Raw genomic sequence first — 26,895 nt, forward strand, 5'->3', positions numbered from 1 at the left:
ATATACGATTATATATCAATGATACTTAAAAAAATTTTTTTAAAAAGGTAACCAAGGCTATTCAGAGAACAGTTGGGAGCCCAGAGGAACCACAGTGTGATGACAGAAGCAGCCCTCCATAAGTAGGCAGCCTGGCTCCAAGATTTGGGTGAGTTTCTTAACTTCTAAGTCTCATTTGCAAGCTAGAGAGAGTAAGACTACTATCTCACAGTCTTGGCAAAAACCAGATAAACTGTACATCAAAGAACTTTGTTATGAACCACTATGCAAATGTTAACTACTCCTACCATTGAGACAATTTTTTTAAATATTAAGATTCCAATCCAAAACGACTAGAAGTCAAAAGAAAATAAAATAAAAACCTATATAAAAAAGACTGACCATTATTAAAAATAGCTTATATATTAGAGCTAGTTATAATTTGTAAATTAACCTCTTAAAAGTTACCTCAGGTTGAAAACATACATCTTCATCAACTCTTAGCATCCCAGAACTAGGAGCAAATTTAGGACCAATTAAAACAACTCACTTAGAATGTGGCACTTGTTGAGAGTGTTATGAGGAAGAACAACTTTTATTTACGATTGCTAGTTCCATAGTAAGTTATGAAGCACCAGGTAAGGCAGGGTGGAGGAGGATGGGCACAAGAAAGGCACACTTTTCAGACTGTGGTCAGAGAGCCCATGAACTGCAGGAAATATGAATTCTTACCGAATGGGAGAGCTTGTCAAAACTGCTTTCTAAAGTATTCTGAAATCTCCCCACAATTCCAAAGAGTATGACTTCCTACAAAAGGTATTATTTATCCTGTGTGCAGAAAGCTATCAAAATAGCTGATAAGAGCCTTAGCTTATTAAAACTAAAAAAGTAAAAAATTGAATAGCCCACTTCATCTCTTAACACAATCAAACAGAAATAAACTTCCAAATAAGGTGGAAATTTTAAAAATCCAAGTTTAACACCATAAATTAAAATGGATGTTGGTATAAAGAGGTATATTTTTTTCCTCCTTACCTTAATGTCAAGAGAATAAGGTGTGATCTTCTGACCAAGTTTTTCTAAGAAAATACATAAAAATTTTAGGACTTCTTCTCTACAATCACGGAACTATATGAAAAAAAATAAACACTATAGTAAATATATGGGTAAGAATAAGAATCACTCTAACATAAAGGAATTATACAGGGAAAGAAAAATGAAAATTTTCAACTTACTTCATCAATGCTAAGTGATTTCTGAACAAATACAAGCAAACCGAAATCTTTGGAAAAAATTAAGGAAGTCTGTAACGCTGGACAAAAAAAAAAAGAAAAAGTGTTAAGAGCGCTGCCAAGAAGCACTACATAAACTGCCCCCAAAGGGCAATGTGCTGCATCCTCATAAGCAGTAAAACACTAGCCTAAAGCTGCTATACCGACAAGGAAATCAGGCAATGTTCCACAAGGATGCAGGAGGTAGAATGGCCCCCCGGAGATGCTAGAGCCCTAATCCCCAACGTCTCACACCTGTGAATATGCTACCTTTACAGGAAATTACGGTTGCAAATGGAATTACGGTTGTTAATCAGCTGACCTTAAAATGGGGAGATTATCCTTCATTACCTGTGGGTTCAATATAATCACATAGGCCCTTACCAGTGGATCAGGAGGAAAATTTCAAGCAGGAATGCTAGTTAATGACCGATAGTTGGGGGGTGGGAGTGTTAGTGGCTTTGAGGATGGAGGAGGGGACTATAATCCAAGAAACGTGGGCAGGAACACCAGCACCGAAAAGGGGCCTCAGTCCCACAGCTCCAAGGAATTCTAACCTGAATAAAAATGAATTTTCCCCTGAAGCCTTCAGATAGGAAATGGCCTTGCCTGATACCTAGGTTTCAACTTGATGAGACCGGTGTTGGGCTTTCAGGCTACAGAACTGTAAGATTAACAAACGTGTTGTTTTAAACCAAGTTTACAGTATTTACTACAGCAGCAAAAGAAAACTAGTAAGTCACTCTATAACCTAAAGAAGAGACATACACTGAATATTAAAAGTAAACTTGGAACTGCTTTATGAAGAAATCAGTAAAAAAACAAAAAGACTTCTAGTTTACTAATTCTGAGACTAGAAAGCATGTTAATTTTTAAATTTCCCATTAATACAGCGTTGACAACATAGAGGTACCATACAGCATCGTCAGAAATTCTCACGCAAAATATTTTAAAAGTGCTTAAAAGAGGCACTTTTGCATAGAGAAATGTTCTCATCCAGGCATTGCTTAAAAAGTTAAAAGAACAGAATGCCTTTTCATTTGTATTTGCGCAATGCTTCTGAAAAGCAGGCCAGCACATACAAGAGTCTGGAAAAAGTTTTTTTTTTAGGCTAGATTAAAGCGAAAGTAAACTTTCCTCTTGTTCTGTCCCCCGACTCTGCACAGCCAATTGCCAGACTGGGGGACTTTCACCAACCCTGGTTTTGAAACACCTTTTCCCTGCTAGGAAAGAAAGCAGTATAGCAAGTCACTTTAACACACATCCACAGAACGCTGGCGGCCCACAGTCACTGGCTGGCTACGAACGTAGCGCTCCATCCCGCGGCGGGGGAAGCGGGCTGTGGGGCCGCAGGCCGTACCCACCCAGCACCGCCGGGCTCGCGCTCAGCACGCACTCCTGCCCCAGCCCCCGAATCAGCTGATGACTGGCCACCGCCGCGCTGCAGCGATCCGCTGCAGACAAGGCCTCCTGCAGCTGCAGCAGAGAGCGCGACACCGCCGACCCGGAATCCGCCATGGCTGCTAGACCTCACGCGTCGGCGCACAGCCGCCAGGTCCCGATATGCCACGCGCATGGGGCGGGCCTGGCGGGGGGGCGGGGGCGGGCGGGGCTCGGGGCGGGCCTGGCGGAGGGTGGTGTTCGCGACGGCGGGAACCTTCCATGAGGCCGTCGCGGTGGGTCCTAAACGTAGGAACTGCCTTTCACCCGTGAATTAAGATAGTGGCGGGTTTTTTTAGTGTGTTGCACACAGTACACTTAGGATGCGTATGTGGACGCTTAAAGAGAAACTGGAATCCAACGTTTTGACCTGAAATGAGTGAGAGTTGGTAACTTGAAGTTGACTAGGTAGGTACCCGAGGCAGAAAAAGACAAGCCAGGGCTTGGGTCGGGATCTAACATTTGTGATGAAATGAGTGGAAAAGCACTAGGGATATCGTTAGAACGGAAAACGCCTAAGAGCTAAAGAAGCGTGTTCTCCCTGGGCGCCGCCACCGTGAAGATGAGCCCACGTCACTTGGCCTGGTGGGAGTCCGCAGATTTCCTGCGAAAGCGCGGTACACCACGGGAGCAAACCATCTGCACGAAGGGGTACTCCGAGAGAAGCCCTGTCTGGACCTCCCTGGGCAGCCCTTCAGTTCTCCCTGTCGGTGCGCAATGGAGCCTTCCAGAGGCGGGGCCATTCCAGAGCCGCCTCCATGACTGGTGAGGCGCTGCCAAGGGCGGGACGGCGGGGCCCAGGGCGCGAAACTCCGTCGTGGCTGGCTCGGTGCGGAAGCGCTGCCCTTGCGCGTGCCGTCGAGCGGAGCGGGCTGTGAGTGCTTGGGGCAGAGCTAGCTGGTGTTTTGTGGCGCACGTTCCAGAGCACCATGTCGTCCCCGGCATCGACCCCGAGCCGCCGCGGAAGCCGGCGCGGGCGGGCGACCCCAGCGCAGACGCGTAAGTGCCTCGGCCGGCGGGTGGGCCGTACGGTCCCGCCCGCTTTTCCCACCGTTCCGGAGACTGGGCGTGCGGCGACGGTATCCGCCGCGCCGGCCGGTGCCACACCAGTACGGGCAAACGTGGCGTCGCCGCCTGCCGGCGCGGTGTTGTGATATATGTCCAGTAACGAGTCTGACCGCCCCAAGAGGCACATCGGGAAGAGAGAGGGGTGACGGCGCCTTTCTGTTCTTGTGTCCCAGCTCGCGGTGAGGATGCCAGGGCCTCCCCTTCTCACAAGCGCCGGAGCGAGGACTCCACGTCCACCGGAGAGCTGCAGCCCATGCCCACTTCCCCGGGGGCCGAGTTGCAGAGCCCCACCTCACGCGACCCTTTGTTTTCCAGCCCTCCAAGGATGCCCTCCTCAGGTATGTTTGTGCAGGTCTGGGTTATCCTGTGGTTTATGCACATGGTGCATCAGGTTTGCTGCTTTGTTGATGGGTAGTTGCAACTCCGTGCACGAGCTGATGCGTTCACCCAAGAGTACAGGGATCATACATTCAGAGTTTAGTGAGCAAACAAACTTGGCGCAGCTTCTTTTAACAGGGCATTCAATAGTCCTCAGACAGTTCTCCACCACAGGATTTATAAACACTGTGTGCAATTGCGGTTAGATGACTTAGATCAACACGTGTTATCTGTTTATGTTATCCTGTAGTTTAGGGTTTGTGCACTACCAAAACTTAACGGTAGAATTTCAAATTTTATTTTTGTAGCTGTTCCTCTTGACTTTGATAGCTCGCCACTGACATATGGCACTCCCAGCTCTCGGATAGAGGGAACTCCAAGGAGTGGTGTTAGAGGCACACCAGTGAGGCAGAGGCCTGATCTGGGGTCTGCCCGCAAGGGCCTGCAGGTGGATTTGCAGTCAGATGGGGTGAGTATACAGTACAGTCTTCTGCTGGCATCACTGGGGAACATAAAATGGGTAATTTCCCATTAACATGATTGTCATATTTTTCTGTGTAGCCCACTGCAGAAGATACAGTGGCAAGTGAACAGACTTTAGGCCAGAAACTTGTGATTTGGGGAACAGATGTAAATGTGGCAACCTGCAAAGAAAATTTTCAGGTAAGCTATATGTGTTAAAATTCATGCCTTTAGGGCTCTGAAAATGCTAGAGAAAGTGTTTATAGCGTATATCTAAGGAGCCATAATGCTTAGGGGCAGAGTTTTAGGTAATTTAGAATTGTTGATTTTCTAGTTTTTAAGAAGAAAAGGTATTTTTGTTTTCCTCCAGTTAGTGACCTACTTAAAACTATTTGTTTTTTGATGGTTGCTCATTTAATACATTGAGTTTAATGGTTTTTCTCTCCACATCAAGAGATTCCTTCAGCGTTTTATTGACCCACTGGCCAAAGAAGAAGAAAACGTTGGCATAGATATTACTGAACCTCTGTACATGCAACGACTCGGGGAGGTAATCAGATGTTCTTACTTATAAATGCAAATTATGCATTTTAAAACAACTAGAATATAACTTGTTTGTTTTGTCTTATAGATTAATGTTATTGGGGAGCCATTTTTAGATATAAACTGTGAACACATAAAATCATTTGACAAAAATCTATACAGACAGCTCATCTGCTACCCACAGGTAAGAACTTGGCTTTGACCTTCTTGAATTACAGTAAACATGTAGATCAACTAGGTTTCTGGACAGCAAAATTTCCCTGGTTAACAGAATGTGCCTCCAAAGCACAGAAACTTAAGCAAACCATGTTTCATCTCCTTTAAGATGAACATTTTTTCACACTTGAACATTTCTGAAATTGGGATGTGTATTACTGTCAATGGCGTGTCATAGTTTAATCGGCAGTTTCTTGATAGTTTAACAATAATGCTGAATCTTAAAATTGATGACTTCTTGGGTTTGATTAAGTAAATTATCTTAAAGGGAAATATTCTATAAATGCATATACTCTTCTGTCATCTCTAACAATATATTAACCATATTATAGTCTTTTTCAACTATCAGCTATGTTGATTTTAGCTATAGGCTTTGGAGATAAGCAGACTTGACAGACTTAATTTTGCTGCTTAATAGCTATGTAACCTTGAAACTTGAGTTACTTAGGCTCCCAGAGGCTGTTTCTTCATCTGGAGAATTAAGAAACAAATGTTAACAAATTTGATAAAAATAGCTATGATTTAAACCTATTTTGGTATCATTTCATTATGGAGAAAAAGTAAGACATGGAAGGTATGAGCTCAGACTTGTGTTACTGAGGTACACCTGCATGTCACAAAGGCACTCTCTCGTGTAATCACATTTAACCCAAATGAGAATGTGCAGAGGTGAGCTAGTCCAGTGTGCCTAAAGTTTTGTAAACAATGTGTATGATGATACATGATAACACTTTAGGATTATGCCATGTGTCTTTGTTTTATACTTTGCTGCTATGAAATGCTTTGTTTCATACATTTAAGCCTAAGATAGGAATACAAGCACAGCTTAACATCCTTTTACTTATTTTTTATAGGAAGTTATCCCAACTTTTGACATGGCCGTCAATGAGATCTTCTTTGACCGTTACCCTGACTCTATCTTAGAACATCAGATTCAAGTAAGACCATTCAATGCATTGAAGACTAAGAATATGAGAAACCTGAATCCAGAAGGTAATATTTTGAATAGCAGGAAAATACCTTACACAAAAAGCAGTATCTTACTTCATCGAAAGAATTGGTGATAGTGGTGGTAATAGATTACAACTTGGCAAAATATTAGCAGAGTCGATTATTCTGTACATTTATGAACTCACCATACCTTTTTCTAACTTAACTGAAATTATATAAAATATTTTCGCACTATTGATAACAATTCTCTATCTTAAGGTGAATTTTCCCAAATAATAATTTTAGGGTTTATAGTAGGCACTTTGTCGAAATCACTGTAGAAAACAAATAACAAGCTATGATCCCTGCCTGGAGCTTAAGAAAGAAATCTGGTTTAGAAAGTAAGTAGAAAAAGAGGTAGAATAACAGAAAAACAGTGCGGAGATGCCTTTTAGCCCAGGGGGAGGAAGAGAGCATAGAACCTAGTGGAAGATTTCATGGGGAAAGAGAAATTTGGATTATTCTCAGCACTTGGACAGCAGATGTGAAGGAATTCACTTAGCAGAAGGAAGGGATATAAGCAGAAGGGAAACAGGACTACATGTGGACAATAAGTGGTACTGGAGCAGGGAGTTGGGAGGAAATGTTTGTGGGGGTGCTGTAAGGCTGAGGTCCCAAAGAGCTTTGAATTCCTACTTCATCAGACTTTTATTCCAAAGTCAATAGACTGCCATTGATAATTTTGAGGAGAAGGATTTTGCCACTCCTGAGAAGTTCACAGTGGGTCTAGTATATAAGGTATGTTGAAGTTCGGTTAGGAGAATTTATCAGTAGCTCAGGCATGAGACAGGACCCTAAGCTGAACAGTGATGTACAAGACAGTTACCTGCCATGTCATGTGTGTGATTATCTGCCATGCATTGAAGATTGAGGTATAAAAGCTGTTGAGAATTCATGAATACCCCTGTAGGCAAATTGTTGAAACAAGGCAGTGTCTGAGAAAAGACACAGATTTCAGTAAAAGACAGCCATAAATATGAACAAATGTTGGACTTCGCTTTTGATTAAAGAAGTGTAGTATTTTTTCTCTTATGAAATTGGTTCCTGACCTCATCTCTCTGTTAGGCAGTTCTGGTGGGGACACGAGCAAGTAGGGGAGCTGCATTGAGGTTTCCAGAGGCAGAACATTGCTAGGTGAAAAATAATTGGTAAGATTGGAGATTACATAGTTTTAGAAGTCAGGGAACTGCCAAGTAGTCCGCTGGTTTCAAAGGTTTTTAACTTTTATTTATATAACTTGTTAACAAGTTGCATTTAAAGGAAAAGAAGGATTGGTCAAAAAGCAAGGAAGCTTTGTAAGTAGGTAGGAGGGTGGGGCTGAATTGCAGAGGCCTCAGCACTGGGAGGGGGAAGGATGGAGCCATCTACAAGGTGGCAGTGGCTAACTACAGGCCAAGTTTTTTAGACCACAAGTAACTAACTCATTTGGAACCAGCAGTGGGAATTAGTTGGGGAAAAAGTCGTCAGGAAGGGTCCAAATTTTAGAGGAACCATGAGCAAGAGTGAGAAATTATACAGGGGTTTTCTTATAGATAGTGATGACTGCCTGAATTATAGTGCTTATTCTCTGCCTACTGTTCTCATTAGGCTTGATGTATGCCCCGTCTTAGTCTCAACTTTGTGAGGCATGTACTGTCATTAGTCCCATTCTGACCATGGGGCAGAGAGAGGCTAAGTGTCCTCAGGGTCACATAGGTACTCAGGCCCAGCTGTCTGGCTTTCACATACAGAGCAGGACTGCACGTGGCACAGTGAGTGAATGGAGGCTGTGGACAGGGCAAAAGCACAGAGCTTCTGATCTGAAACAAGACAGTGGAGCTGAGCAGGAGAGAAACGAGGTGGGGATGCCTATTGGACAGTGCCCTGAGGAAAGAAGCCAGGAACCCATTAAGGTCAGGAGGAAGGCAAACTGGACACAGGAAGGGCATCCTAGGCCAGACTGAGGGCACCTGGACATGCACCTGCCTTGACCTCTGCCATCCCTGGTTCCTCTGCATCTCCCGGTGTTGTTCTGGACTTGGTGGCAGGCCCAAACCTGCCCTGACAGGGGCCAGCTAAGGGACACATTGGCTGGGCTGGGGACATTGGCCTGGTGGGCGAGCCAGCCTCCCTCCCTTTGCAGACATCGACCAGCTCATCGCTATCAGTGGCATGGTGATCAGGACATCCCAGCTGATTCCGGAGATGCAGGAGGCCTTCTTCCAATGCCAGCTGTGCGCCCACACGGCCCGGGTGGAGATAGACCGTGGCCGCATTGCTGAGCCCTGTGTGTGTGATCGCTGCCGCACTGCCCACAGCATGGCGCTGATCCACAACCGCTCCATGTTCTCCGACAAGCAGATGGTACGTGGCCTTCTGACCCATGCGCCACCAACCCTTTAGCATATATCTTGCCTCCATTCTACATCTGTCTAGATTCTCAAAAGCCAAACCTGCCTGCTAGGAAGGCCCTGAAGCCTTGCTTCCTAAACGGCATTCAGCTCCTTCTCTGATGATGTAGGTTTTGTTAGCAGGATGTTGGTTTGGCATTTGCAGCACTTCAGCTTAGGGATAGCAGTGTCCCTGTTTTTATTACCAGTGAGCTCCGCCTCTTTATTATATACTCTGTTCTCAGCCTGAAGTACTTCATAATGAGAAGAAAATGCATTCTTCCACTATAAACATCTTAAGTTTAATGTCATTTGTAATTTAACAGATGAAACTAGCCTACTTTTTCATCTATTAAATTTAACATCAGATACTTCTATGGGAAGTAATTAAGATTGTTAAAAAAATTTTTCATATATGTCAGATCAAAGATTTAAAATCAGTGAAAATTACTTGATTAAATTGTGTCATTTTGCAACTGTCTCACTGGTATAGAATAGGCTGAGAAATTTTTCTAAGTTTTCCTCGCAAACTTTATAGGAAGCTTGGTCTTTTATGTCTTCAATCATGAAAATCTTAAAAGATAAAGTTACTAAAATGACAGAAGTAAGTGGTAAAAGGAAATCATTTATTTACCATGATTGTAGTGGTGTAAAAAGTATGCACAAGGTCTTGAGTTTTTATTGTTACAATGTTTTAACAGTTTTTTAATGCTAAGTAGAGAGAATGTGTTCAGAATACTTACTGACAGGAAGTCAGTAAGAAAATTACTAGCAAATGTGGAAAAGTGCTCAACTTCTTTACTAACCAAAAAAACTGAAAATTAAGATATAAATTTTTATCTGCTATTGGTATAAATTACTGGGGCAAATGTACCTCAACTCATGCCAGCACATTGCTAGGCGATGGAGATGGAGAGGTGGGTGCCCTGCTTCCAAGGAGCTCATTGGTGTAGTAGTCTTGGAATGCTTCAAAGACTCCCAACTGACTTAAGTAAAACCTAGTATCTTAAAGTAGCCTTCAAGTCTACATGGCCAAGTGTCACCCCACAGCACCCCCTTGTACCCACAGGCCTCACTGATGTTATGTCAGCCATTTCCTTATTCACAGCTCAGCCAAGCACTGGCCTGCCTCAGGACCTTTGCACTTGCTGTTCTTTTCATTAAGAACGTTGTGTCCCTCCTAATATCCTTAGACCTCTGCCCAGAGGTCACCTGATTTGAGAAGGACCCTTCCTAACCTTTATGGAAAGCATCTCCAACCCACTGCCTGTGATCCTTGCTTTTTTTCTTCTGTGCAATGCTTTTGTGTATTATCTGTCCCCCCTCCAATCTGGGGGAAGAAACTGATTGCTTCAGAGTCCCCAACACCTGGAATAGGGCTCAGCCTGTGCCATTGTGCTCAGCAGGTGCCCATCAGGTGAGTAAATACAAGTCAGGTGAATAGGTAGGAACTTGTGAGTTGCAGGCAGTTACAGATGCACAGAAGTGCTTGACCATGAACAGCTCCACCCAGGATGTCTGCTAGCAGTAATATCCCCCAAAATAATTAGAAATGTAGAGAAACATTTATGCAGAGATCTCCACTACAGTCTCTAAATGGTGGGAAAACAGTCAAGTGAACTGCTGCTCCTCCTCTTCATAGAAGTTTTTAAATGAATAACATTCTCACAAAGCATGTGTCCATGCCACATTAAAAGCTTTTCTAAAAACTTAACCATCCAGAGGTTAAAACAAAGAATGATGTTTTAAAGAGAAAGATGCTAGGTATCAAAAACAGTTGCCTGTAAGTGGTACAAAGTTTTGTCTCCATTATGCTCTTTCCTGAGTTTTCTGTTCGCACTGCTCCTTTTTCAGATCAAGCTTCAGGAGTCCCCTGAAGATATGCCTGCAGGACAGACACCTCACACTGTCATCCTGTTTGCTCACAATGATCTTGTTGACAAGGTTCAACCAGGGGACAGAGTGAATGTTACAGGTAAGAATGTAGGTTGTATTGATGGCAGTAAGTCTGTCTGGCTTTTAGTGACACTTTCTATTCCTTTGCCTAGTTGGGAATTCATTGTCCTAGGGCTCAGTCCTGCCTCCGCTGTCCTTCAGGTCTGGAGATGGTGGGGTGTGCTGCTTCAATCACGCTCTTTTTAGCCAGATGGAACCCTCCAGTGTGCACCCCCTGCAGTCACTTGCCTTGTCTCAGCATCCCAAGCTACGTGTGTATCTTGACTTGAGAGTGTCGATGTCTGGAGAAAGCTTCAAACGAGGGTGGTGGTAGGTGTTGCACTATGCCAACCACTCAAGGAATCAGCGCTTGGCCAGCTCTGGAATTTTTAATAATTTCCTTATTTCCCAAATACACAGCTAAGGGTTAAAATATATTTATTTAGGGAAGAATGAGTCAGAGCACCTTACTTACACTGCAGGATTTCACTGTAGTATTTTTAGAGCTGAGGAGGATGAGACTCAGATGTGTAGATCACTGTGCTAAGAGCCTGTGGTAATGAGTGGCACCAGGACTCCTCCTCTCTTGCTGCCCTGGGGCTCTTCTCACTGCACCCAGCTGCCAGTCTTTCTCCCAGTCCCACTGGGTAGTGTGGCGCCGTTTCACTTGGCCTCTCAGTACTGGGGATTTGTGTTTGTGGCAGGCTCAGGCCTCTGCTGGGGCCGAGGGGCTGTGCTCCTGAGGTATTCACCTGCCCTGCTCTGTGAGCCCGGCCACGCCCAGTCCCCTGAGAAGGAGCCCAGCAGTTGTCACCAGCACTCACGTAGTAAAAGTACTTGTAGTAGTTCCAAATGGGAATGAATGTCATCCTTCAATCCTAGTTTTGCCACCCTACTGCTCTGAAACCTCTGATAAAGTATTTAATCCAATGTTTTAATTTCCTCATGGCGAAGTGGAATTAATGTGAGGATATGTGGGAAAGCATTTGGGGGCTGTGGGAAGCACCATGTAGATACGAAGCGAGTGCCATCAGTGCAGTTCTGTGAAGAGATGAATTGTGGTGCACACCAGCAGAGATAGCCAGCCCCTTTATCCCAAGAAACAGTCATCCATGCCTCATCTGTCTTGGGGTGAAGAATAGTGTACAATCTGAAAATGTTACATAGAAACCATTTTTTATAATCATAAAAAAGACTTCAGTGACCTGTTAATAAACAGAATGACAGGTGATCTGTGGCAGCCTGTTGTGAAGGCTGAGAGAAATCCAGTGTTTTCTCAAAGCAGCAGGAAACATTTGTCCTGGAGTTCAATCCTTCAAGTTTGGACTTCAAAAAAGATAAACATCAGACGTATCAGTCTTAGAAGCTTTTCTTCATAGAGAATGGATGAGTTGGTAAGGTTGAAAGGTTCATCTGCTTCTTTTAATGCTCACAAATTCTCTTTACGAAGTAGGGTAGGGTGTGGCCACTCACCCAAGTTTTTGGTACCAGATCATAGTGTTTTTTTCCAGTCCAATAATTATTAACATTCTGTACACTCAGCTTAAAAGTGAAAGTACTGTTAATTGAATACTGTTCATTGAATATAACCATGTGCTGTGCTAGAAGCAAAGCAATTTCATTTAAACCTCAGAATGGTTATGTGCCGTGGTTATGTTCATGTGGGTGCGCAAAGCCATAGCTGATGAGTGCTCACAGAGGAACGTGTTTTTAGGTCTGCCTTTTTCAGAGATCTGTGTTCTTTCCTCTTGCCCTGCCCTGTTAGGCAGAAGCTTTGCAGGGTATGCCTGAGTCCTGAGTTCTGGGAAGGCCGTGCAGGCAGTGTGCTGGGAAGCTTGCCTCCTCCAGGCCCAGCGCTCAGCTCTCTGCACTGCCTGTGGTCTGCGCTGGCTGAGTGAGCTGGATAGTGGGAGGTAAAGTGCTTTGTGTTTGTGCCCTCAGGCATCTATCGAGCTGTTCCAATTCGAGTGAATCCAAGAGTGAGTAACGTGAAATCTGTCTACAAAACCCACATTGATGTCATTCACTATCGGAAAACCGACGCAAAACGTCTGCATGGTCTTGATGAAGAAGCAGAACAGAAACTTTTTTCAGAGAAGCGTGTGGAATTGCTTAAGGAACTTTCCAGAAAACCAGATATTTATGAGAGACTTGCTTCAGCCTTGGCTCCCAGCATTTATGAACATGAAGATATAAAGAAGGTAACAATGGATTTGTAACATGTGGCTGGAATTTATGGTTCTTTGGGATCAAATGATATAAACATCCTTTCCCCCTGCTCTCCCCAATAAAGAATAAGGGCTGCTGCCTGTCAGGCAGAGCAAGGCACTCACAGCCTGACCTGGTTATTGGTTGACAAGAACCACAGCATCATTGTTTTACCTCAACTCTACAACAAACTTAAATGTTTCTAAACTTAAGAAAAGCCGCACGGAGTCAGGTCAGAATAGGGATTTACAGGGCTCCCGTTCTGGCCTGATGGAATTATATGCTTACGAATAATTTGCTTAGTAGTAACTTATAGCATTGTTAACATTTTTTCTACCTTCCTTTGACTTCTTTATTAACAGAGTAGAAAAGTACCTCTCATGTTTAAGCTGTACCTCAGTTATTCTATAGTAAATGAATGTTTAGACATAGTTTACTTGTTTGTTTATTTGTTTAGGGAATCTTGCTTCAGCTCTTCAGTGGAACAAGAAAGGATTTTAGCCACACAGGAAGGGGCAAATTTCGTGCTGAGATCAACATCCTGCTGTGTGGTGACCCTGGAACTAGCAAGTCCCAGCTGCTGCAGTACGTGTACAACCTGGTCCCCAGGGGCCAGTACACATCCGGGAAGGGCTCCAGTGCTGTTGGCCTCACTGCCTATGTAATGAAAGACCCTGAGACGAGGCAGCTCGTCCTGCAGACCGGTGCCCTTGTCCTGAGTGACAATGGTATCTGCTGTATTGATGAGTTCGACAAGATGAATGAAAGTACAAGATCAGTATTGCATGAAGTCATGGAACAGCAGACTCTTTCTATAGCCAAGGTGAGTCCCATTCTCTGTTCATAAACATGAGTACTTGAAATACAGATCTGTGGACCACACAGTGTTAACCTTGGTTCTAACTTAGGGAAACTGGTAAATAACTTTTCTCACTAGATTATAGCTAATACTGAGTGTTTTCTCCAGAATTCTTTCATCTTTTTTGCTGTAGTAATCTGCTGTGATGTGGTAGTCATAGAACTTGAGTTTGTTGTAAGTCTCATGCATGGAATTTAGTTTCTGAGAAAGATGTATTGGTGTACATACATTTAAAACTTGGCTCTTGGCATGAATTTGAGGACAGGACACTTTCCAAGGTGACGTGGCTCTGAGTGACAGTGGACATATGGTAGAGGACACGTGTGAGGATAACTTGCCCTCTAGCAATGTGTTGGGGTGTCAGTGTTGGGGTGGGGCCTCTAACGGCACTGTTTCTTTCATAGGCTGGGATTATCTGTCAGCTCAATGCACGCACCTCTGTCCTGGCAGCTGCAAATCCAATTGAGTCTCAGTGGAATCCTAGAAAAACCACCATTGAAAATATCCAGCTCCCTCACACATTATTATCAAGGTATAAAAACATTTTTGTAAAAGAGACCTAACCTGGCTCCATTTGTAGAATTTTCAGGGTGAAATTAAGAAAAGGAAATACTAAAGTTCAGCAACTGCTTATGTGATAAAGGAAATACTAAAGTTCAGCAACTGCTTATGTGATAAACTCATCACTGATGTAAAAGTTTTCAATTTGTTCAAGGGTTTTCAGGGCAAGGACTATATGCTATTTCAATCAACAGTGGGTAGTGCCTTAATTCATTTTTTGAAGCAATTAGGACATCTCACCTTGACATCCTTTTCAGAAGCCTATTGTTCACAACTTTAATCTTAGTCTTAAAGATGACATAGAGAATCAACAGTGCATGCAGGAAACAGCTTCAGATAGTAGATGAGTTCTAGTGTGCTAAAGTGTAGCCATATAATCCACACATTTTCTCACCCCCTACTCCAAATACTAATGTCATTCTTAAAAGGATTTTTGATTTTAATTACTTGACTTTTTTTAACCAAATAGTTCTTTCTCCCCCAGAATAATTGTGTTTTCATTTAAATCTAGTCTTCAAAATTATGGTAACACTTCCCTCAGGAGTATCTCACTTCTTGTGACCAGCCTTTCCTCAGGGCCAGGAAAGCAGGCACCTGCTGGGAACAGAACAGGGTGAAGTGCACAGATCTGAAGGCCCTTTTCCCAAGACAGCCCCACCAAACACATGTCTACTGTGCATGCCTGGGTGGCTCAAGAGTAATTTTAAAATTACGTTTGTAGGTATGTGGTGTTCCCATCCAGGAAAAACAGTGCCTTTACAATGTCTTCTCAGGTTTGATTTGATATTCCTCATGCTGGACCCTCAGGACGAAGCCTATGACAGGCGTTTGGCTCACCACCTAGTGGCTCTGTACTACCGCAGTGAGGAGCAGGAGGCAGAGGAGTTCATGGACATGGCAGTGCTGAAGGACTACATCGCTTACGCCCACAGCACAGTCATGCCCCGGCTGAGCCAGGAAGCCAGCCAGGCTCTCATCGAGGTAACACATCCATCGTTAAAGCCTAAAAAGATTTTGCTGAGCCTGTAGCCAAAAACATTAATAGGATGAGCTGGTTATTCCCTTCAAAACATGAATTACTTTGTTAAAAATAACAAATTTTTCTATACCTGTTTTCTATGTTGCAAATTGACTTTTCCAAATGTAAACAAAAGGGAAAAAAAAGATTGACTTATGTACATTGTACATACTCTTTTTATATTCAAATACTTAGAAGCACAGTGAGTTTAATATCAATACCTGAGCTGAAATATAGATGATGCTACTTGGTAACTTTGTGACTCTGGACATGTCATCCAATTTCTCTGAGCTTCCACTTGCTAATTTCTAAAAAATAAAGTGAATTGCAAGTACTTATATTCTCTTTTCAGTATCCTTTTACATGGGCCGCAGTATCCAATGACACTTGCTAGTTGTTCCAACACTGTGATATACTGGGAAGGTTCCTGGAGCTTTGATGGGCTTTATGATTACATCCTAACTAAGCCCCCAAAAGTATGCAAATAAAAGTTACAAATGGTATGTAGTTTTCCATTTGTATCTTATTCTTGAGAGTTTGAAAAGAAATAAAATAATGGCATCTTTATATTAAGTTTAATACAGCTTACCTTCGGTATCCTGGTAATCCTGTGCATTGCTCATTAAATGACTCCTCGGTGGGGGTTGTAAAGCAGAGCAAGCCTGAGCATCTTTTCAGACGAGTGCTGTGCAGTCACGGCATCCCGCCCCTAACCGCACACACTGTGTCCCCTGGGTGCCAAGCCTCACACACCTTCACTTGCATTCCTGTTCTTCAAAGCTACATCAGATATACCTTGATGACTTCAGACCCAGGGCTAGGTCTGGCTTGTAATTCTCCTTTGTACCTACACATGGCAGCCCTGCAGGAGTTTGGTTTATTTAACAAAATTCTGGCTATTCAAAGTTCACCCACAAAACTGAGGTTTTTGTTACTGTTGGGTTTATTTCCCACTAGGCTTATGTAGACATGAGGAAGATTGGTAGTAGCCGAGGAATGGTTTCTGCATACCCTCGACAGCTGGAATCATTAATTCGCTTAGCAGAAGCCCATGCAAAAGTACGGTTTTCAAACAAAGTTGAAGCAATTGATGTTGAAGAGGCAAAACGCCTCCATCGGGAGGCCCTAAAGCAGTCTGCAACGGACCCCCGGACTGGCATCGTGGACATAGCCATTCTTACCACAGGTTTGTTACTTGCATTGAACATAAAAGCACATGAAAGTTATTAGATATATATGTAATTGATATTTCATAATTGAGCTCATGATTACAGCATGTGAAATGGAGGTTTTTAGCCTTTTTTGGATTAGAGCCGCTGAGAATCTGAAAAAAGTTGTGAGAAGAATACTCATGTATGCACATACACACAGTATTGTATCTAATTTTGAAAGGAATTTAATCTTTTCTGTCTAGGCCACCGTATTAACCCATTTTAAAGTAATTCCTTTCTTACCGAGCAGCAACTACTCATATACAGGTTATATAGATGATGCTTCAGTAGAAAGTAACAGCTATTGACTTATAGAAAATTAGAAACAGCAAAGGATTGAGAACTCATGATTTTGAAAATTTTGGCATTCAGCCACCGTACCCTGACTTCTGGTGACACTACTTTAGAGATACTTAACAGAAATTTGAAGTATTTCACTTGCTTATAGCATAAACATTTTTGTTAATTTCTTTTAAATTAGGAATGAGTGCCACCTCTCGTAAACGGAAAGAAGAATTAGCTGAAGCGTTGAAAAAACTTATTTTATCTAAGGGCAAAACACCAGCTCTGAAATACCAACAACTTTTTGAAGATATTCGGGGACAATCTGACATAGTAAGTGTTTACATATATTTTTTTTAATTTATAGAGTTTTTCTTTCTTCCCTTTAGACTGCTTTCAAGGTTTTCTTTTTTTTCTTCATTTATTGTCTAAGTAATAAGTATAGATAAGAATAAAGAAGAAAAAGTAAGGTCACCCATAAATACATCATCAAAAAACATTAGAATGCAAATTTTGTTAAACTCCTCGTAACTTTCTGTGTGTTACGGTTACACATACGGTCTTTGAAAAATGAATAGCCATCTGTAGTCGCCATTTTTTAACTTGCTGTTTGTTTTCTTTTTGATGAACAATACTAAATCATCTGTGATGGTAAATGAACTTCATGACATAAGGCTTGGGAAACATTCTGTTGCACCCATATTCCATCACTTACTGAACCAGTTGGTGGACATTTAGGATGTTTGCAGTAACTATCAAGTTTGTTTATATAAATTTGTTTCAGGGATGAGATACTCAGGTTCCTTGTTGTGAGTAAGTGAAGTGGAGTTGTTTAGGGAGAAGAACTTCACTGGCCAAATCCGGCCCTTTGGCCCACCGTCATACACTCTGCATGCGATGTGTTTTCTAGGCTATGTTGGCACAATAGGGCAGTGTGTGGTAGTTGTGACAGACCTTTGGACTTCAAGCCACCTGCAGCCCTCATCCTCTGGCACTTTATAGGAAGTGTTTGCCACTCCTGAGTCAGAGCATAGGAAGTACAACCACCAAAAAAGGAGAGGCTGGTGGCTCTTTACTGTTGAAATCACTGTACCTTCATCAGGTAAAGGAGTACGTGCCATGTAAAGTTTCGTTTTCATCTCTTCCCCAAAGGCAATTACCAAAGATATGTTTGAAGAAGCCCTCCGTGTCTTGGCTGATGATGACTTCTTGACAGTAACTGGAAAAACCGTCCGCCTGCTCTGAAGCCCTGAGCAGTGCTATGTTTTGCACACTTGCCCTGTGCATGGCACGTGCTTGCATATCTGTGTGGTGTGGCGCCCAGGCTGGTCACCTGCTGCTGCTGTCAGTGGAGATAGAGTTGAAAATTTCCTAACCTGGGTTCAATTTTCATACTGAAGCGTGTGTTTTTATTTTTTTATTTTAAGTAAAAGTTCTGTGTCAGTTTACAGACATACACAGTAGAAATTGTTTTCCTCAAGTGCCATTACTTTAGCACCGAGGCTCTTTATCTGTGTTTATACACAGATAAGCAGGTGTCGGTCTTTTTGGAGATGCCAGTCTGGGTCATGGCTTTTGTTCATCCTTTCTAATGGCAATGTCCCAAGTGCTTGAGGTTTCTGTAATAGGAGATAAGACTTAGCCAGGGTATATCAGTCAGTGGGAGGTAGTGAAGGATGAGGGCCTTTCTTATTCTCAAGTATCATTTCTCCTAGAGGCTTGTTCTCATGACTACTGGATAAAAAATGGGTGGTTAGAAATGATTAAGTTCTAGGTTAATCTCTACTACTTTATGCTGATAAATAAAATTTCTTCCTATTAAATAAATGATAGAATAAATAGTATTTGGTTATCTGGCATTCTTTTTCATCAAAAAAAAGCATTAATGAAGATTATATTCATGAAAATTCATGATTGTAAGTACTTGATGAATCATAAAAGAAATTCCCTATACTATAATGGGTTTCATTTTATTCAAAAATTATTTCAATCTTAGCAGTCATTATTCTTATAAAACTGCCACAGCTGTAATCTTATATGGAAATACTACTGTAATAAAAAATTTCTGAAACATTGTCATTATATGAGTTAAGCCTTTTTTTTATAATTTAAGAGGCTACCATCATTAATAAAGTATCCATAGAAAATGAATAGCATTAGAATGTTAACATCAGAATGACATTTAGATGTCATCCAACCATACTCATTTCCTGAGTTGCCATTCTTACCTGTACTGTCCCTGGCAGGTTTGCAAAACACCTGACATTTTGAGGGAGGTGCTGGTTAGGTGGGGGCATCAGAGGGTGCAAGGCTAGCTGCCCACCAGCTGGCTTCACTAGAGAGCTTTCCTCAGTGAGCTCACTGCATAGGATCAGTACTTTACTTTTTATGGATGAGGGAAGCAAGAAGTCTCATCTCACATGACCCAAAGCAGGATATGGAGATGAAATTAAAAACAGTAGAGTCTGTCTTTAGAACTTAACTTTCAGCACTCGGGTATAACACAGATGCTTAACTGTTCAGTGCTTTCGAATGCACTGTGTACGCCTCCAGAATCATGCAGGGTCCCTGGGTCCTGTCACATGGTGCATACTTTATAAATGTCCCATTGAAGAGAAGTTTGTTGAACTGTGTTCTTGTGATGCCATGTTTTGCAGACAAAATAAATTTTATTCACAGGGCTAGAGTTACTCAAAGATAGCTGGCTCTTAGACTGTTTTTGAGCTTGCCACTGTCAAGCTGTGTAAAAGCACATTTACACTATAGATATTACACAAATTATGTAGGGATTTGTGAGGTAAAGTTACCTAAAAGTAATTGGGAATCATGTTCTCTGACCACAGAAAGCACCCTCAACTTTACCCTAAGTTGCATACTGAAGAAGACCATAGAAAAAGCCTGTGCAATTATAAAGTCATAAAGAGCAAACACTGGCAGTCACTAGTTGGCTAGAACACAATGTCAGGGTTCTAGAGCTGGTTCCTTTATACAGTTTGCATGGTACCTGAAACTGCTCGGGAAATAGTGGATACTCAGTACACACTTGCTAAGGTGTTCTTTTCCCTGAAGGTTATGTGTTTCTAAACCTTGCACTTCAGTACCTAGATGGAAGTTACATAAAATTATAAATGAAATGTATATAGCTCAATTAGAATTTCAGTTTAGTGAAAATGTGTCCTGGTGCGGGCAGGTTCCCTTGTGAATCTAAGTTTATTGAATTTGATGAGTTAACTTCTCACATGTAGCTTGCCTAATGGCCTGCGGGTCTGAAAGTGGTGACCAACACCCTCTTGGCAGTGCCTGGTTGATGCTATCGATTGCATGAAGCATTGATTTGTTTGTTGATAGCACTGATTCCATGAAGGGAGAGAGGATGTAAAAGTTACCACAGCACCGTTGAAATCAGTGAAACTTAGAATGTGGAGTAGAATAGGAGGATGTGTTGAAATTAGAGCTCTTTCCCTGTATTCTGGCAGATGCTCCCTTAAAGGGCGTTCCCCAAGAGTCAGTTGGTGTGCCTGGTACCCCTCAGGAGTATTGGGGCAAGAGAGGCTGAGAGCCAAGACCTTGGGCTGAAGAGTATCTTCTGCACTTGGACAGGTGTTTGTGAGCACAGGTGTGGGCTGCCCCAGCTCACCAGCCACTCCTAGTGGCACTGCTTAGGACTAACACCCAGTAAGTGCTCAGTGGGGATTGTTACTGCGAACAGTTAGGAGAGTGGGTTTTTTCTTACTGGGACAATACAATTTTGGCTTAATTCTTAAGGATATATATTAAAATAATAACATTACAATATAAGTAACTCCATTTGGAGTTTCCCTCTGATTTTGATCCTGTAAGATACCAAGACTTGCTTAGAATGGTTTTATTTGATTTTCACAAATATACATGTGTCATTCTTCCACTACCCATCATAAATATAACCAACTCAATCCAAAGGAGTCAAGTATTAGCAAGAAGAATAAAGAAACCCAGAATTTAAAGACAATGTTGGCATTATGCTAGGAAATAAGAAAGTGCTACTACTTAATAAATCTAAGGTAATTTTTTAAAATACCTCTGCTTCAATTTTTAAAACTTGCTGAAATTTCATTCTTATACAAAAATTATAATAACTCCCATATACTCTTCACTCAAATTTCTTTAATGTCAACTTCTCAAGTCGGCTTTTATCATTCTCTCTAATTTTTTTATAATTTGAGAGTAAATTACAGACAGGATGCCCCTTCTAGGTACTTGCTAAAATATATGTATACCATAAAAACAATGACATTGCTTTATATAACCATAATTTCATAACAAACTTAAATCTACAGACATTCCAATTTCATCAATTGTCAATACTGTTCATAGTAAAAGTGAAAACATTCCTTTGCAGGATTACAGATTTCTCACCATGTCTCGTCTGCTTTAGTCTGGAACGTTCATGTTTTTTCTCAGTTTAAAGAGTGCAGGCCAGTTCTTTTGTAAAATGCCTCTTAGTTCAGGTTTGATATCTATGAGTAGATTCCAAGCATCCATTTTTGAGGAGCTGCCCATAGTGTTGGCTGTGTCTCAGTCATCTAACCAAGAAGCGCCGTTAAACATGACACTTTAATGGTGAGGCTCACCTTGGCCACTGAGCCAGGTAGTGTCTTCCAGGTTTCCTCCTTTATAATTTTGTCTTGTGGGGAGATAATCAAACTATGTAAATAAGTTTCTCATCAAATTTTGAGAGTAAGTTGCCCACATGATCCTCTTTACCCTTCAATGCTAAAGTTGATCTTTTAAAAACAAATCACATTATTCCACTTAGGCAATGCCATACTAACTGGCATTATCTCATTTCTTAAAACCTTTCAGAGATTCCTATTCTAATAAACTAGAGCATGTTGCTTCTCTGATGGACAATGACTGCATTGGGGTATGGGTGGGGACTTGATAATATGGGTAAATATAGTAACCACATTGCTTTTTTCATGTGAAACCTTGAAAAGTATACCAATCATACCTTAAGAAAAATTTTTTAAAAATAAAATAAAATGATAAAATGAAAAAAAAAAATAAACTAGACACTCCTTGTCATTCATAATTAAAACACTACAGGATCTGACCCCTATGTGCTTCTGGGACCCATAACTAACTCAGGATGTTCCAGTCACACTAAATACCTTTTTGTGTCCAAACTGTCTCCGTCCTGAAGGTCTGTAAACACACCATTTGCCAGAGGCCATCCTTACTGGCTCAGGCTGGCTTCTTACCCTCAGCTGGCCATCCTCTGTGTGGATGCCCTCAGGACTTCACATAGGTTCATAAACTTGAGATCCTTTCCTGAGAGAGCCCTTCTGTTAGCTGCCTGCTCTAAGGAGTCAAGCCAGCTGCTGTCTCATCACTCTATTCCATCACAGTTTCCTTTTTAAGATTTGTCATGGTCAGAAATTATGAATTGTTTAGGAATTTACTCTTTGTCTGCTTCCATTAGCATGTAAACTCCAGAAGAGAGGGTCTTTTTCTAAGGCAGCTACAAATTTTCCAGATAAAGGGAGCAATTTATAAAACCTCATACTCCCTTGTTCATACCTCCTTATTTACAATAACCAAAACATGGATAAAAAGCTAAGTGTCGGGGATCACGGGAAGATGGCAGCGTGAGTAGTTCAGAGGAAATCTCCTCCCCAAAACATATCTATTTATGAAAATACAATAAATACAACTATTCCTAAAAGAGACACTAGTGATGCAGTACAATAGCCAGGATACATCTATATTTGTGAGAACTCAACATCACATAAAGGAGGTAAGATACAAGCCTCAGCCAGGCGGGACCCAAATGCTCCCCGACTCCAAAACCTGGCGGGAAGAAAGAAGTCAGAACGGGGAGGGAGTGAAAGCCCACAACTGTTAAACAACCAGCCCTAGAAATCCACACCCGGAACGCAGACATAAGGTGCACGGGGTGCTGGATATTAGAGAAACGGAAAATCAAAACCTGTGGGCAGGTCCCCGCAACTGGTGCCCCTGAGACAAAAGAAAAGCGAGTGCTTTCTGCAAGTCTTAAAGAGACAGGGACCTCATAGCTGGATGAAGTTGTCGCGGCACACTAGCCAGCAGCTGGGAATCCCGGGGAAACTTAGGCGCCCTAAACCCCGGGGAGGCAGCACAGCTCTGAAGCCCCTCACAGCACTAAGCAGCCTGCCAGGCATTCCTCCAACTGGCGCAGACCCTGACACACCGACCCAGCAGCGGGAGAGTGGCTGCACATGCCGGGGATGACAGCGCCTGAAGGGACTGGGAGCAGATCCGTGTGCCAGCAGCACCAGATGGGATCAAGAGAGTCTTGTGCGAGCCTGCAGTGGCGCAACCAAACAGCCCGGGCGCGGCTCGTGCGCACCAGCGGCAGTAAAGCCAGAGGAGTCCGGTAGAAGCCCGTGTGAGAGAGACCTGCGTGCACCTGCAGCAGAGCCAGAGGGAGCAGGCACGCTCCCAGCAACCGACAAGAATCCCAGCCCAACGTACAGCCACCCAGGCCAGCCCCAAAGGCTGCTGGTGCCACACAGGTTGCTGCTAGCACGGAAGGGTGCACCTGGCGTGCCTGCCACTCCCTGCAGGACTATGTGGTGCGCTGACGGACACCCCGCCCACAGCAGCTTAGGGGACTAACCCGGTGGCTGCTCCAGGAGTGCAGGTAACCGTCACAGGCAACGGAGAAGGGCAAGGCATCCAGCAAGCAGGAAAGGACTTTCTTCTCCCAGCTGACACACCCGCGACCACAGCCACCACTATCACCATGAAAAGGCAAAAAAAATCTAATCCAGTCCAAGATAGTTCAACACCTGAGAAAGGATCTGCACAGACAGACCTATCCAGTCTCCCTGAAAAAGAATTCAAAATAAAAATTATAAACATGCTGACAGAGCTGCAGAGAAATATGCAAGAGCTAAAGGATGAAGTCCGGAGGGAGAGTACAGACATCCAGAGGGAGATTACAGAAGTGAAACAAACTCTTGAAGGATATGTAAGCAGAATAGATAAGATGCAAGAGGCCATTGATGGCAAAGAAACGAGAGAACAGGAACGCATAGAAGCTGACGCAGAGAGAGATAAAAGGATACCCAGGAATGAAACAATATTAAGAGAACTGTGCGACCAATCCAAAAGGAACAATATCTGGTACCGAGGGGTACCAGAGGAAGAAGAGAGAGAAAAGGGATAGGAACTGTCTTTGAAGAAATAATTGCTGAGAACTTCCCCAAACTGGGGGAGGAAATAGTTGCTCAGACTACAGAGGCACACAGAACTCCTGAGAGGCGGGACCCAAAGAGGACAACACTAAGACACATAATAATTAAAATGGCAAAGATCAAGGACAAGGACAGAGTATTAAAGGCAGCCACAGACAGGAAAAAGGTCACCTACAAAGGAAAACCCATCAGGCTATCATCACACTTCTCAACAGAAACCTTACAGGCCAGAAGAGAATGGCATGATATATTTAATGCAATGAAACAGAAGGGCCTTGAACCAAGGATACTGTATCCAGCACAATTAACATTTAAATATGAAGGAGAGATTAAACAATTCCCAGACAAGCAAAAGTAGAGGGAATTTGCCTCCCACAAACCACCTCTACAGGGTATCTTAGAGAGACTGCTCTAGATGGGAGCACTCCTAAAAAGAGCACAGAACAAAAAACCGAACATATGAAGAATGGAGGAGGAGGAAAAAGAAGGTAAAGAAATAATCATCAGAATGTGTTTATAACAGCTCAGTAAGTGAGTTAAATCAGACAGTAAGGTAGTAAAAAAGCTAACGTTGAACCTTTGGTAACCACGAATCTAAAGCCTGCACTGCCAATAAGTACATATCTTTCAATAATCACCCTAAATGTAAATGGACTGAATGCACCAATCAAAAGACACAGAGTAATAGAATGGATAAAAAAGCAACACCCATCTATATGCTGCTTACAAGAGACTCACCTCAAACCCAAAGACATGCACAGATTAAAAGTCAAGGGATGGAGAAAGATATTTCATGCAAACAACAGAGAGAAAAAAGCAGGTGTTGCAATACTAGTATCAGACAAAATAGACTTCAAAACAAAGAAACTAACAAGAGATAAAGAAGGACATTACATAATGATAAAGGGCTCCGTCCAACAAGAGGATATGACCATTATAAACATATATGTACCAATACAGGAGCACCAATATATGTGAAACAAATACTAACAGAATTAAAGGAGGAAATAGAATGCAATGCATTCATTTTGGGAGAGTTTAACAAACCACTCATTCCAAAGGGCAGATCCACCAGACAGAAAATAAGTAAGGACACAGAGGCACTGAACAACACACTAGAACAGATGGACCTAATAGACATCTGTAGAACTCTACATCCAAAAGCAACAGGATACACATTCTTCTCAAGTGCACATGAAACATTCTCCAGAATAAGCCACATACTAGGTCACAAAAAGAGCCTCAGTAAATTCCAAAAGATTGAAATCCTACCAACCAACTTTTCAGACCACAAAGGTATAAAACTAGAAATAAGTTGTACAAAGAAAGCAAAAAGGCTCACAAACACATGGAGTCTTAACAACATGCTCCTAAATAATCAATGGATCAATGACCAAATTAAAAGGAGATCCAGCAATATATGGAAACAAATGACAACAATAACACAAAGCCCCAACTTCTGTGGGAAGCAGCAAAAGCAGTCTTAAGAGGAAAGTATATAGCAATCCAGGCATATTAAAAGAAGGAAGAACAATCCCAAATGAATAGTCTAATGTCACAATTATCAAAATTGGAAAAAGAAGAACAAATGAGGCCTAAGGTCAGCAGAAGGAGGGACATAATAAAGATCAGAGAAGAAATACATAAAATTGAGAAGAATAAAACAACAGAAAAAAATCAATGAAACCCAGAGCTGGTTCTTCTAGAAAATAAACAAAATAGATAAGCCTGTAGCCAGACTTATTAAGAGAAAAAGAGAGTCAACACACATCAACAGAATCAGAAACGAGAAAGGAAAAATCACCACAGACCCCACAGAAATACAAACAATTTTTAGGGAATGCTATGAAAACCTATATGTTAACAAGCTGGAAAACCTAGGAGAAATGGACAACTTCCTAGAAAAATACAACCTTCCAAGACTGACCCAGAAAGAAACAGAAAGTCTAAACAGACCAATTACGAGCAACGAAATTGAATAGGTAATCAAAAAACTACCCAAGAACAAAACCCCCGGACCAAATGGATTTACCTCAGAATTTTATCAGACATACAGAGAAGACATAATACCCATTCTCCTTAAAGTTTTCCAAAAAATAGAAGAGGAAGGAATACTCCTAAACTCATTCTATGAAGCCAACCTCACCCTAATACCAAAACCAGGCAAAGACCCCACCAAAAAAGAAAACTACAGACCAATATCCCTGATGAATGTAGATGCAAAAATACTCAACAAAATATTAGCAAACTGAATTCAAAAAAATATCAAGAGGATCATACACCATGACCAAGTGGGATTCATCCCAGGGATGCAAGGATGGTACAACATTCGAAAATCCATCAACATCATCCACCATATCAACAAAAAGAAGGACAAAAACCACATGATCATCTCCATAGATGCTGAAAAAGCATTCGACAAAATTCAACATCCGTTCATGATAAAAACTCTCAACAAAATGGGTATAGAGGGGATACCTCAACATAATAAAGGCCATATATGATAAACCCACAGCTAAGATCATACTGAACAGCGAGAGGCTGAAAGCTTTTCCTCTGAGATCAGGAACAAGACAGGGATGCCCACTCTCCCCACTGTTATTCAATGTAGTCCTGGAGGTCCTAGCCACGGCAATCAGACAAAACAAAGAAATACAAGGAATCCAGATTGGTAAAGAAGTCAAACTGTCACTGTTTGCAGATGACATGATATTGTACATAAAAAACCCTAAAGACTCCACTCCAAAACTACTAGAACTAATATTGGAATTCAGCAAAGTTGCAGGATACAAAATTAACAAACAGAAATCTGTAGCTTTTCTATACACTAACAATGAACTAATAGAAAGAGAAATCAGGAAAAGAATTCCATTCACAACAGCATC

At 42.1% G+C, this 26,895-nt stretch overlaps 2 protein-coding genes across 5 annotated transcripts in view; one reads left to right on the top strand and one right to left on the bottom strand.

The window, feature by feature from the left end:
• The window catches only part of PRKDC (protein kinase, DNA-activated, catalytic subunit), a 219,990-nt gene extending 217,186 nt beyond the window's left edge, over nt 1-2,804 (bottom strand). For all 3 annotated transcript variants that reach the window (XR_012128154.1, XR_012128155.1, XM_073229489.1), the window contains exons 1-3: nt 2,615-2,804; nt 1,215-1,291; nt 1,015-1,107 (exon numbers count right to left, since the gene is read on the bottom strand). Coding sequence is in view for 1 of the 3 variants with exons in the window: in XM_073229489.1 (XP_073085590.1) it covers nt 1,015-1,107; nt 1,215-1,291; nt 2,615-2,768 (324 nt within the window). In the remaining 2 variants the exon portion in view is untranslated. The remainder of the gene's footprint in view (nt 1-1,014; nt 1,108-1,214; nt 1,292-2,614) is intronic.
• A 103-nt stretch (nt 2,805-2,907) lies between these two features.
• On the top strand, nt 2,908-18,869 carry MCM4 (minichromosome maintenance complex component 4). Of its 2 annotated transcripts, none has more exons than XM_073229490.1 (16): nt 2,908-3,455; nt 3,932-4,096; nt 4,445-4,605; nt 4,698-4,799; nt 5,053-5,148; nt 5,230-5,325; nt 6,212-6,350; nt 8,470-8,690; nt 10,571-10,691; nt 12,593-12,852; nt 13,317-13,682; nt 14,123-14,250; nt 15,053-15,260; nt 16,255-16,483; nt 16,990-17,123; nt 17,943-18,869. In XM_073229490.1, exons 1-16 carry the CDS (start codon nt 3,449-3,451, stop codon nt 18,033-18,035), a joined length of 2,526 nt encoding a protein of 841 aa, XP_073085591.1. In that variant the 5' UTR covers nt 2,908-3,448; the 3' UTR covers nt 18,036-18,869. The 2 variants fall into 2 exon arrangements, with proteins under 2 accessions (XP_073085591.1, XP_017526284.1); XM_017670795.3 differs by lacking the exon at nt 2,908-3,455 and adding an exon at nt 3,462-3,689.
• The last annotated feature ends 8,026 nt before the right edge of the window (nt 18,870-26,895 follow it).

This window comes from Manis javanica, chromosome 2 (assembly GCF_040802235.1).
Source record: "Manis javanica isolate MJ-LG chromosome 2, MJ_LKY, whole genome shotgun sequence".
NCBI classification, from domain to species: Eukaryota; Metazoa; Chordata; class Mammalia; order Pholidota; family Manidae; genus Manis; species Manis javanica.